A 12,019-nucleotide genomic window follows, 5' to 3' on the forward strand; every position below is an offset into this window, starting at 1 on the left:
TCCCCATCAGTAGTGGCAGTATTTACTTATTTCATGCAGTTCCCACTGTCACTTAAATTTGATTGGTAAGAAAGTAGGAAGAGGTGGAACCTCCACAGGTATTAACCATTATAAATATTAAACCTAGACAGGAGTAAGCCACATGAACATCCAATTTTCTGAGAAAAATGGTCCTTTTCATCTGTTTAACACTACATATACATTTTCAATTTTTTGAAATGAAATCCTGAATTAATATTCCAACTAGTGCAGAAAATAAAAATTTCTGATAAGAGGGACCAGACTGCTACCTGTTAGCTTGCCCATTTTTGAGCCCCTTGTTTGGGGCCAACTGAACCAAGTTTATCAGAATTTGAGCCATCTAGGTACAGATCTAGTCTGATCTATTATGTTTTCCAGGGTTTATCAGTCAGAAGGTGACCTCTAGATTTGAGTTATATCTATCTCTTACAAGGCTGTAACATTATCAGAGATCATGTGCTTCTAATGGGCTTCACATCTTTTAATTTTTTTTTTTTTTTTCCTATTTCCCTGATATCCTATGGTGTAGATTTGTCTTTCTATTGCTTCTTACTGCTCAGCTTTTCTGATTTCACTTTATGTAGAATGTCAATATTGGGCATCTTGCTTGTTCTTTACAAGGAGTTCTGATAGTATTAGCCACACTCAGTAACACCTATTCTGCTTCTTCAAAATCCAGGCCCTGTAGAAAAGAAGAGGGACAGAACTTCTGAAGTTTTATAACTACTGCAAACATACTCAGTTAACCCAACACTGATTTCTCTTTTGTGCCCTTTCAAATTCTTATGCTCAGCTAGTAACAAATTCCTTCTGCCCCTCCAGATACATTTTTTTTCTTTTCAGTTTCTGCCTTGTAAAGAGCCTTTCTCTCTGCTTCATTTTTCTCTGCACATTTCCCTATTTTTCAACTACCAACTTTCCTATATTTCAGTGTATTTCCTCAGTGTGAGAGATATCCCCTAAAGAGGGGAGAGCCTAGATGATCTGGATGAAGATCAAGATGTGCCAAAACTACACGTTGCTTGTGGTTTGTAAGGAGACTGCAGGAATTGTAGTGTCCCTTGATAACTTCTTTCTCCTTTGATTTCCCTGCCTCCCCTTTCATTCAGGAGCAATTTTCTTAACACAAATGGTGATTATCAGAAAGGCACCTCCCTGGGTAGGTTCCTTATCTGCCTGTGATAGTATTCTGGCATTGTGTGAAAGGGGATGATATGAAAGATGCTTTCAGTGTAAAAAGCACTGGGTAAGTAACCTTATCGGATAAGGTTCACTCTAGCTGTCCTCTTCAGTAAAGTTAAAGGTTTATACTGACAACACACAATGCATATCAGGAACTGATAGGAAATCATGGTCATGATTGAGCAGCAAACAGCAGAATGAGGAGGTGATGAGGAAATGTGCTCAGTGTGTTTCCCTTCTGCCATCAGCCCGGCTGTTCTTATGCTGGCAATGCTTGTTTTGAGGCTTGATACTAGCTTTTTTCTTGGACTGATTAGCTGCCTGTTGGCCAAAGGGCAAAACCTTGAAAGTCCAGTGGCAGTTGGTAGTGGTGCTGGACTTCAGTCTGACTGAGAAACTGAGCTAGCATGTATTCTAGGCATAGCTGAGTATTTTTCTGTACCATTCCTATTATGTAGGAGCAGTGCGATTCAAGTGGTATGCACGCCAGCTGAATGACATGAAGTAGTGAGAAAAGCTGAGAGGCTGTTTGCTTACTTGAATGGTTTTGATGTTTACCACAGAGAGTCTGATTAATTTTGTCAAATGCCCACAACTTTATCTCTGTAAATATATCCGAGGGCAAAGCTCCTTTCATGTGCGTAACGAACTTAGATAAGAAGCTCTTGTGTTTAGTGTGCAACAGAGAAGGTTCCCAAAAAAATATCCTGCAACTCAGAGAGAAACAAACCAAAACTAGGTAAGAACTTAAATGAGAACAGCACCCACATGAGGCTGTACCTGCCTCTCTCCTGCTCTCAGTGCTCTACACTGAATTAAAAACCTCTGCAGTCACGAAGCAGACCAGTCCACTAACCTGTCTATATGTTAGGATTCAGAGTAGGTTCTGGCTGACCACAGCGCAGACTCAGTGCATGGCTTCCTATATCGCCTGCATGGAAGCTGCCCATTTTTCCTGGGAGAAGTGTTTCTGAGCAGTCTGGAATGAATCTCCTGGAGGAATTTGCTCTCATTATCCAACAGCATGCAAATGTCTAATACTTATTTCTAATTCATTTGTAGCTGAAAAATGTCACTTTTGTACTTTTGTCTCGGGATCTGTAGCATGATTCCGTGCTGGAAGAATATATCCTTTTAGGAATGTTCTTAAACAGCTGTGTTTTATTTTGTCCTATGGGATGGAAAATTACCACCCATATCTTCTCTCTGAGCTTTATTTTGAGCATTTCATGGACATTCCTTTTACTACTCTTTCAAAAAAGCACAAGCTTAGTTTCTTCAAGTCCTTCTTTGAAAGAATGTCTAACTGAAAGCCTCTTCTCTTTTCTGCTTCTGTTTTTTTTTTTTTATTCTTTTTTTCTTTTTATTTTCTCCACCTTATCTTCATTGACAGAACAATCAAAATATAATACAATATTCCTGCCCAGCATTTATCAGTGACATTAAGCCTGTTACTGCCTTATTTCTCAACACCTTCAGTCCTGTTTCTTAAGATCCTGGCAGCTGCCATTGCTGATGCAAACTGAGCAGAGGTTCACTGAGGATTTTAAAACAGTCACCAACTCCTTTGGGTGTGCCTGCCATTTAATTAACTCCCAGCAAGGTGTATGAATAGATGAAGTGATTCTTCATGATATTTACCTCTTTGTGCTGCCAGTACTGAGTTTTGGGTTACACAATAATTTCTTACCTATCTGTCTTGTTGGAAGGCAAATAAAGGCCTGCAAATATAAATATTATCAAGCCTCCATGCAGAGGTGGAGTGCACCTTTTGATGCTGTGTAGCATGTATCAAAATGTAGATAAATAGTTATGAAAATAGAGTACATTAGCAGGGATTTAGCTGAGTAAGCTACAGCCACCACAGAATTGATGCATGATTTTTCTTTATATTCCCTGTTTCTGACTATTGCAAAATGAGTTTGCAGTACGAGGAGCATTAAAGCGTAACATTCGCAAGACAGAAGAAAGGGGTGGATGCAACCTAAATATGTTGCCTAACAGACAACTTCTAGTTTTCCATTTACATTAGGAATTTTTTATTTTCTCCTTCTGAAGTAAAGCAGTGTGGTCTTCAACAAACCCTCTGTATAATCTGACTCAGAGCAGAGTTTTCTCAAGAGGTTCAGTAGCATAATTTTTACTGTGGTAACAACCCTTTTGTTTTTTCATACCTGGCCCAACTGGGAAGTGAAAGTGACTTCTTAATTGAAGCCAAGCATAAGCTATGTAAGAGGAGGGAATGAATCACAAATATGATTGAAGCTATGCTCTTCTAGAGCATGTCCTTAGTTGCTGTTGTTGAGCTAATAAATAACGTCTCGATTACAAGTAGTCAAATGCTGTGGTGCGAGATCCACGCCTTGCAGCCAGCATTCCCAAAGACAGAGTTAATGTGTGGAAGGTTCTTCTAATGATGATAATGATGATAAAATCACTCACAAGCAAAACAAGTTTTTAATATGTATTAACCTGATGGATAACTCAAGGCTCTAGAGCCTCTGAGTTACTGCTGCTCTCCCATCCTGCCCCCGCACAGCGCATGTATAAGTCCTGTATTGTGTCCCTTTCCAGATGGAACCAGTTGGGCAGAAGAAACCATACAATTTCACAACACTGCATCAGGTCCAGTGTCCATCTCAGGTAAAAGTACTTCCTTATTACTGAGAGTTTTTACTTACTCTTTGCAGAGTATCCGAGTTTTCAAATATTGTCATCTTCTGTGGTTCTTAGAAACATATGCTTTCCTAAGATACTGCACTACAAAAAGTGCAGCATTCCTAAAGCTAACTGACACGGTTTTTGTTGTATATAGATGAAACTCAGAGAACAAGAACTTCTGATAAATTAAGTCATCTTACTGTCAATTTTTTATCTAAAAACCATCTAATCTGAATTGTTAAGTTGTGAATAATGAATACAGCATTATCAGTATCTTTCATCAATAAAATCGAATGTATGCATTTTATATAATTTGACTTTTCAGTTATTTGATTCTGTCTTTGTCAGATTGAACTATTTTCATCTGTGAAGTTCTCAGTAACTCAGTAGTATCTTCAGGGTCTGAATATTTCTGAGGTTCAAAGAACAGATTCTAGAATGTCTTTGCATTTAAGCATTGACTTCAATAATTTAATAGTGATGAAACACTACTGGCATCACAACGCTTCACTAAACAGCAATTAAAGCATCAAAGAAATTAAATCATCTATTTTGTTTGATGTTAGGTTTGAGGCAAGAGGTAGTGTTGTGCCTATGGCATTCAAAGTCTTAATTTTCAGGTCTAACCTGGTTTACTTCACCCATTCGATGTTCGTTCAAAGATTAACGTCTATATTTTCTTCTTATGGAAATCCTGTTCAGAATAATGTAATATCAGCTGTTTGAGTTTCCAGTATTGTTTTGTTTGTTTGTTTGTTTTGCTTTTTTTTTTTTTTTTTTTAAACAAACTTCTCTTGCTTCTGCAGAAAAATCCATATTTGTTCACATACAGAAATAGTAACTACTCACTTTCCCAAGAGATATCAAACACTAAAGAAATACTGCAGGTAAGGTAGAACTGTTTACAACGTATGGACTAAGTATATTCCAGGGAGTGGGACAAGTGGGTGGAATTGTATTGGAGCCTAATTAAACAATGTTACTGAATAAAAAGCTCAAACATTATTTCCGTGCTTGATTAAACAGTCAAATAGCATGTTTTCTTTTTGATGGATTTTGTAGAGTGTAACTCATGGTAGATGTTTTCAACCAGGGGAAAGTCTTGTGTTCACTGTTAAGAGTGTTTTTTAAACTTCTAGATCAGTGTTAAGTTCTCTGTGATAAGGAAATAGTGAAAACACAGGCCCTTTAGTTTTACTGTGGAGGAAACTAGATGAAATCAGCATGTGTGGGTCTGATTTCATGTGGTGCACCCCATAGCAAAACTGATGAAACAACACTTGTTTCGTTTTTTGTTGTTGTTTTGTAAGTTGAATATTAGCTGCGTAGGGATAAGTAGCTATGCTTTTTTAGTCATGGTTCTCTGATTCTGAGCAGAATTTGATGCTCCCAAACAGTTACAGAAGGAAAGCATAAAGCTCATCTTTGTGCCCCAAAATGCAATGTCTAGTCTATATCTGCACTCAAAATGGACTGCATGTTTTTTGAATAGTAATGCATGTTTATCCTCTCATTTTAATGTACCTCGAACTGTTTTGCTAGTTAGTAATGGTGTGTAGACCTCTGTATGAAGCAAACAGTACCTGCCAATCTGATTTTAGAAATAGTGTTCCTTCTTATCCCCTCCACTGTAACTGTGTTGTGTTTAAAGAAAACAGTATAAGGGAATAATAGGGTGAGATTAAAAAAAAAAAAAAAAAAAGCCTTTTCTTTAGACAGGTTAGTTTCCTGGAGGAGTGCTCTAGAGAGACCTGGAGCAAGTGCTCGTCCTTGGGCAACGTGCTATGGTCCACTCTAGCATACAGTCAGCTTTTGCTATGGTAAACCTTGGGGATGTTTCTGTCAGTGGGCTGCAACTCAAAGGTACTGGGAGGATGGAAGCATTGTCACCCTTCTGGATGGGTACCACAGTCCTGGTAGTGCCTGGATGTAGCATTCACTTTACGCCTACAGTCTAACCATTGTACTGAAGGGGCTGCACATTGAGAGGACAGGCTTGTGGCCTCTTAGCACTAAACTGTACCTTTGCCAGGATATTCCAGGGGTGTTCAAGCACAATAGGGTGTGAGCTCACTTAGCTCAGAATACAGAAACATTAAAAATTGCTTAGCTGAATTAAGCATGGCACAGAGTCTGAAATAAGTGGCCCTACAAGTAGGCAGAAGTAGTGTTGTGCTATTGTAGATATGTAATTTCTGAGAGGTCTGAATTTCTGTCTGTGTTCAGAGGGTTGGTTTTAGCACGGCCTGGGGAAAGGCTGAGGTGATAGCAGTGCACAAACTATGTGGGGAAGTATGTTGACGTAATGTTCTGAGATATGAATGGTTAATCATGACAAGTACGAGGAGTCTGATTAAGAGTTGCGCTTTCTACTTTTCCAGGAGAGAAGTTATGGAACAAATGTTCCTTGTTTCAACCAGGGTCCCTCTGATAAAGTTCCAGATTCAGGTACAGAATTATGCAATTTTTTTTTTTTTTTTTTGTAGATCCACTTCATTCGATAGTTGAAGAGGAACAAGAACTGGTTTTAGTTAGGAAATGTGCACTTTTGGGTGAAGCAGTATATTCTATTGACTGTGATTTAAAAGTCCTTTGAAACAACATAAATAGTTGTATAGCAAGACACAAGTTTTCCCTGAGGGATAGTGAAAATTTACTCAAATACACCTTCCAGATACAAGCAAAGAAGTGGCAGTAGAAAACCCCGTAGGTTGTCATTGCAAAGAGCCATGTGGAGTCCTGTCCCAGATGGATTTCATCGTCTCTCAGAAGCTATGACAAGCCTTAAATTTTCACCTTACGCTGGCACTGGAGCTGTGCCTGCCTTTCAGCAGGTTCCACCAGTTAGAACAGATTGGAGAGTACAGATGTAAAACTGTTATCTTACTGCTTCCCTTGTCAGTGCAGCTAATGTCAAATTAAGGTACCATGTTTTTTTTTGTTTTTGTTTTTGTTTTTGTTTTTTTTTTTTTTTGATGATGATGACTTGGTATCTGTCATTCTGAGCTGTTGCCATCATGATTATTAAAATTATGTCTTTGCAGTACTTCGTGTTTATACTAAACAAAAGTTCTGATAACCATCACTATTTTAAGTTTTCTTTATTTTCTCCCTCCTGTTGCTTTTTTTTTATTAGTTCATAAGTTGAGACCAGCAGATATTCGAGTGATTGCTGCCCTGGGAGATTCAATCACAGTAAGTAAAAATTGCTGGTTAACCACCATTAAAGCAAGCAATGAAAGACATTTCTGAATTTTAATTTGAGAGCGCATACAGATATGTGAAAACTGCATTTGACTCAATAAGGCATATTTGTTTCAATACTCCACCTTGACTGACTGGTAAGCAGATAATGAGTCAAATGTGTGCATGGTTCCCATTTCAAGTTGATGAGAGTGCTGAACAAGGAGTAACTGCAAGATTGGGCTGCATAGCAGCACAAATACTCTGCTAGAGTGGACTTGTAACTTGCTTTTCTTTATTCAATCACGGTGTTGTCCTTCAAAGCTATTAGTAAGCAGAGTAAGCAGAAGATTCTGCCTCTAACATGAATACATAAAATAAAACTAAAGTCTAGAAAGCCATGTTCATTTAAAGTGACTAAATATTTGAGAAAAATTACAATTTATGATCAGGTGTATCAAGTATGGGGGTTGGAGCTTGATGATCCTTGAGGTCCCTTCCCAACCCTGGCTATTCTGTGATTCTGTGAAGTAACTTGTGTAAAAAATCTTTTAGCACTGCTCCTGGAGGTACATAAAAGAGTTACACACAGATTGGCTGTGATTCTCCAATCAGCGATGACTATTTCATTGCTCATATCATAATTCGTATTTCTTATTTCTGTAATAACTACTGAATTTAATCTTTGCAACTCTCTTTCTTGGGGAAAATGGGAGAAGGAAGATGGAAAATCACTGTACCGTGTTTTAATGCAATGAACATAAAAATGAATTATTCATTCAAGGCCATTGCTATTTTATTTATTCCTTATGCAAATTTAGAATTATACGAACATCTTGAACACACTCAACCACCTTTCCCTCACTTGATCTAATCAAGAAGTTGATAGAAGTGGGTAATTTACTGGAGCAGAGTTGAAATACCCTCAGCCCTTGATCCTCTTGAGAAAAAAGATCTGTTGTATTTTGGGAAGATGATACAGCTTGCCTTGTTAACATTCTCCTGAATTATTTTCACTAGGATAAATCAGGGAACTAGTTATTGTAGCAATTCTTATTTTTTGAAGGTGATCTCTGTTTCTCCTCTGCTTCCAGGCAGGTAATGGGGCAGCATCCAATCCCCATGATGTTCTGGATGTCCTGACTCAGTACCGAGGTATTTCTTGGAGGTGAGTACCAAAAATTCCCACCAATAGTAGGGAATTAATTTTCTTGGAGTTAAGTATATACACTTGTTTTTAGATAACAAGTGGAGATTTTGTGGAGAGTGATTTTGACTGTGTTTTTTGTAAAACTGGTTGTGGTTTTGTTATGATAAATAAAATACTCACACCAGTGACTATCTGAAGTATGATGTAGTGTGGCTGGTCTAAGCCTGCATGTGCAAATGAAATGAAGTCATCATCATCAAGATGACCCCTTTCTTCTTTCACAGTTGCAGCTGTTGCAAATCCCAGATCTCAGTTCAAATGCACCACTTAGGCATTCTGTATTTCTGTCCCTGCTATTTCAATTGCCTGTCTGTTCTTTCCCACTGTAGCCTATGTCATTCATTTCTCTCATTTAGAACTAATGGTCTACAGAAAGTCAGGATGAGGTCCTTTTTCTTCCTGCTCTTTCATCTGCAGTCAGTATTTCCTCAGCCCATTCCCAGTACTACTTATGTTATGCAAAACACATGTCAGTTATTAGTATAGACTTGTACATACGCAGCATTTTAATAGACAGGTCAAAAAGTAATTCTGAAGAAAGGTCATTGAGCTCACTTAGTACTTTGAAAGTGTTTCACTTAACACCAAACCTGGCAGGTTGATTTTCTGCTCGTCAAGTTATTACTCACCTGAGAAGCTGCAGATTTATAGAGATTTAAACAAGTACTAGAGCACTTCAAAATATTATATACCAAAGTAAAGGGATGCTAGAGTGTTGTAGGTCCCTATTTTAATATTTTGATCTGTAATAATATTCTACTGATTTTCTGGGGGAAAAAAAAAAGAAGTATGCTAGCATACAGATGATGAATGTCACCAGTCTGGTAGCAGTCTTCCAATTGAATGAGGTTGGGGAGTAGAAAAGAAGTTGAGTCTATTTATCACTCTGAAATATCTACTTTAGGAACCTGTTATAGGTAAAAAAGAATTGTTAACTAGAAATTGAAGTAATAAATATTTTAACAGAGATAACAATAGTGAAATAGTAGCTTTTTAACATTTTTATTTCTGTCAGCAGTGTTTTAACATCTCTCACAAGATGTGAGGGATTGGAAGAGCAGTTAGTATACAGGGCTGCTACTATAATTACAATTATAATGGTCTCTCTGATTTTTTTTGATCCCTTTGGTATGCATGCAAAGGATGTACTTTGAATTGATACTAACAATCGGAAGGGAATGAATTGTGTTCATATACAAAAAGTGCATGAGAGGAGCTTTCTTACTTAGTACACTGCCTGAAGAAATCCACTGTATTTTAGAACATCTCTTGTATTTTTTTTTAAAGTGTTGGAGGAAATGAAAACATCAGCACGGTCACAACACTAGCAAGTAAGTGCATTTTTCCATAAATCTGATAAATATCTGGAACTGTTTGATAAAGCACCCTTTATTATTAATCAAATAAAAACTTTTTTGAAGGAGGACTTAATATTTGTATCATGACAAGACCAATCGCTTTGTATTCAATGTCCAGTGCTGAGTAGAATTTGCTTAACAGCTGGAATGTAATTTGTGCGTGACATAACCACGTATTTATCATTCTACGGTTTGGTTGTTTCTGTATTCTTCTGTTAGTTATAATTCTATCCCAAATGTGTTGGGGTTAGATGAATCAAAGACACTAGATCATAACCTAAAGTAACTGGCTTGACTGTATGGTAAAGTTGTTTTAGGCAGGTGTGGAATCATTTTACAAGATCGGATTTTATATGCACTGGAGATCAGAGCATTTTAGTTCTGTGGTGTTTGTAAGGTTGCTCTGCAACCCAAGATCTGGAGGGTCTTTGGGTTTAAGGCATCTGGAGAGATGAGGCCGAAGGATTTGTTTCCTACCCATCTCCATTTAGCAAGACAGAATGAGTCTCTTGCCTGAGCATAGGGTTACATAGCCTGAATTACCAAGCAAAAAGATACTTTCGGCCCTGCACGTTTCTTCAGGGTTAATTTTTGACAGATATCTCTTAAAGCTTTTAAGTGTTCTTGTAATAAGATCTCATCTTTATGACTCCAGTTGTTATTGCTGAAGTAAGCAACGTTTCATGGTGTTCTCTTTTTCTGCAGACATTCTTCGTGAGTTCAACCCATCCCTGATAGGATATTCCACTGGCACTGGAATGCAAACTACAGAAAATGCTGCACTCAACCAAGCAGTTGCAGGGGCTCGGGCAGAGTAAGATGAAAACTTTTATTTTGAACAGAAAGTTGATTTTTCTTTTAGAACTTGGTGTAAATCCTGGGGTGGCAGATAAGGCTGGTAAGCAAACCTAAATGTATTTCTTTAGTCCATCTTTAGCATGAAAGCTGAGAAGTGTAGTGAGGGCTTTACAATTTTTCTTGTCTGTCAAATAAAAGCTTTCTCTAACATTGTCAACCAAAGCACTTCACAGGCACTAATCAGAAAGCTTTATATCCCTATTGTGAGTATCTCCACTGCACTGGAGTTATATTCCAGCCTTCTTGTCAGTAGGATCAAGATTTCCTATAGAAAAATCAAGATTAAAAATAAATGGATTGCTTATGGTCAGTCTGTGGTAGAGTTGGGAATTAGCTAGAAATCACTATGCTCAATCTTCTGTGAAATTCATACAACATCCTTTTTTCTTGGGAACGCTTCTTATAAAACATGCATCAGTGCTTGAGGCCATGCGATAACATTGATGCATGCATGGATCCTCCAGTGATATGTACATTAATAGCATCTATCTGATGTTGAGAAGGAGCAAAGTGCATTTGGTTTATGATAGCACAGTGTGTTTTCTACGTATATCATTTACGAAGTGTAACTATGCAGCATTTGCAAAGTGATCAAGTGCTTGTTGTATGCTGTTTTCTCACTTTTTCCATCACTGTCTCAAAATATAGCATTTTCTGGGTAATCAGACCTCTCCTCCTGCATACAGTGAAAACTGAGGTCTAGTGTTTTTTTAGTTACAGATGCCCATTCATCAGCTTTCTTTGCCTTGCTGTCTGTGCAAGACTTCTTTTTTATTTTTATCTAATTTTTAGGGATGTTCCTGCACAGGTCAGAAGACTGGTGGATCGAATGATGAATGACAGCGTGAGTTTAATGTATCATGAATATCTTAAAAAAGATGAAGTAATTTGGCATTATTTTTAGTAACAGCATAACACACTACAGCAAATGCTAAACATAAAACTACGGGTACAGCAGTGCACGGTGTAACGTTCAGTACAGAATCATCCATAACTTTGTCTTAACTGAATCTGTACCAGTATGTGATAGGTCGGCTGTGGTTTAACCCAGCAGGCAGCCAGACACCACACGGCTGTTCGCTCACTCCACCCAGTTGAGTAGACTCAGGGAAAGAATTGAAAAGTGAAAGAACTCATGGGCTGAGAGAAGGAAAATTTAATAAGACATGAAAAAACACACAAAGGTGACGGGAGTAGACAGGAAAAATCAACAAGAAGAAGAATAAATGGAGAGAGAGTACAGTGTAATTCTCACTGCCAGCTGACCCATGGCCCAGCCAGTGACTGAGCAGAGGTAAGGTAAAGGTAAGGGACATCTGGTATGGGACATTCCTTTCATCAGTTTAGGTCAGCTGTCCTGGCTGTATCCCCCTCCATCTCCTTGTGCACCTACACCATCTTGCTGGCAGGGCAGCATGAGGAGTCTGAAAGGCCCTGGCTCTGAGCAACAACTAAAACATCCCTGTATTAACATTATTCTTATCCTAAATCTAAAGTACCATACCAACTACTAGGAGTAAAATAAACTCTATCCCAGTTGAAACTA

General features: G+C 38.0%; 1 protein-coding gene across 1 annotated transcript in view; it reads left to right on the plus strand.

Moving 5' to 3' along the window:
- PLB1 (phospholipase B1) overlaps nucleotides 1-12,019 on the plus strand; it is an 82,398-nt gene that overhangs the window by 18,962 nt on the left and 51,417 nt on the right. The window contains exons 15-22 of the mRNA XM_042895253.1: nucleotides 3,778-3,846; nucleotides 4,671-4,751; nucleotides 6,246-6,312; nucleotides 7,001-7,059; nucleotides 8,142-8,215; nucleotides 9,545-9,588; nucleotides 10,321-10,429; nucleotides 11,266-11,317. Coding sequence (XP_042751187.1) covers nucleotides 3,778-3,846; nucleotides 4,671-4,751; nucleotides 6,246-6,312; nucleotides 7,001-7,059; nucleotides 8,142-8,215; nucleotides 9,545-9,588; nucleotides 10,321-10,429; nucleotides 11,266-11,317 — 555 coding nt within the window. The remainder of the gene's footprint in view (nucleotides 1-3,777; nucleotides 3,847-4,670; nucleotides 4,752-6,245; nucleotides 6,313-7,000; nucleotides 7,060-8,141; nucleotides 8,216-9,544; nucleotides 9,589-10,320; nucleotides 10,430-11,265; nucleotides 11,318-12,019) is intronic.

This window comes from Lagopus leucura, unplaced genomic scaffold (assembly GCF_019238085.1).
Source record: "Lagopus leucura isolate 7727_CA_CO unplaced genomic scaffold, USGS_WTPT01 Super-Scaffold_73, whole genome shotgun sequence".
NCBI lineage: Eukaryota > Metazoa > Chordata > Aves > Galliformes > Phasianidae > Lagopus > Lagopus leucura.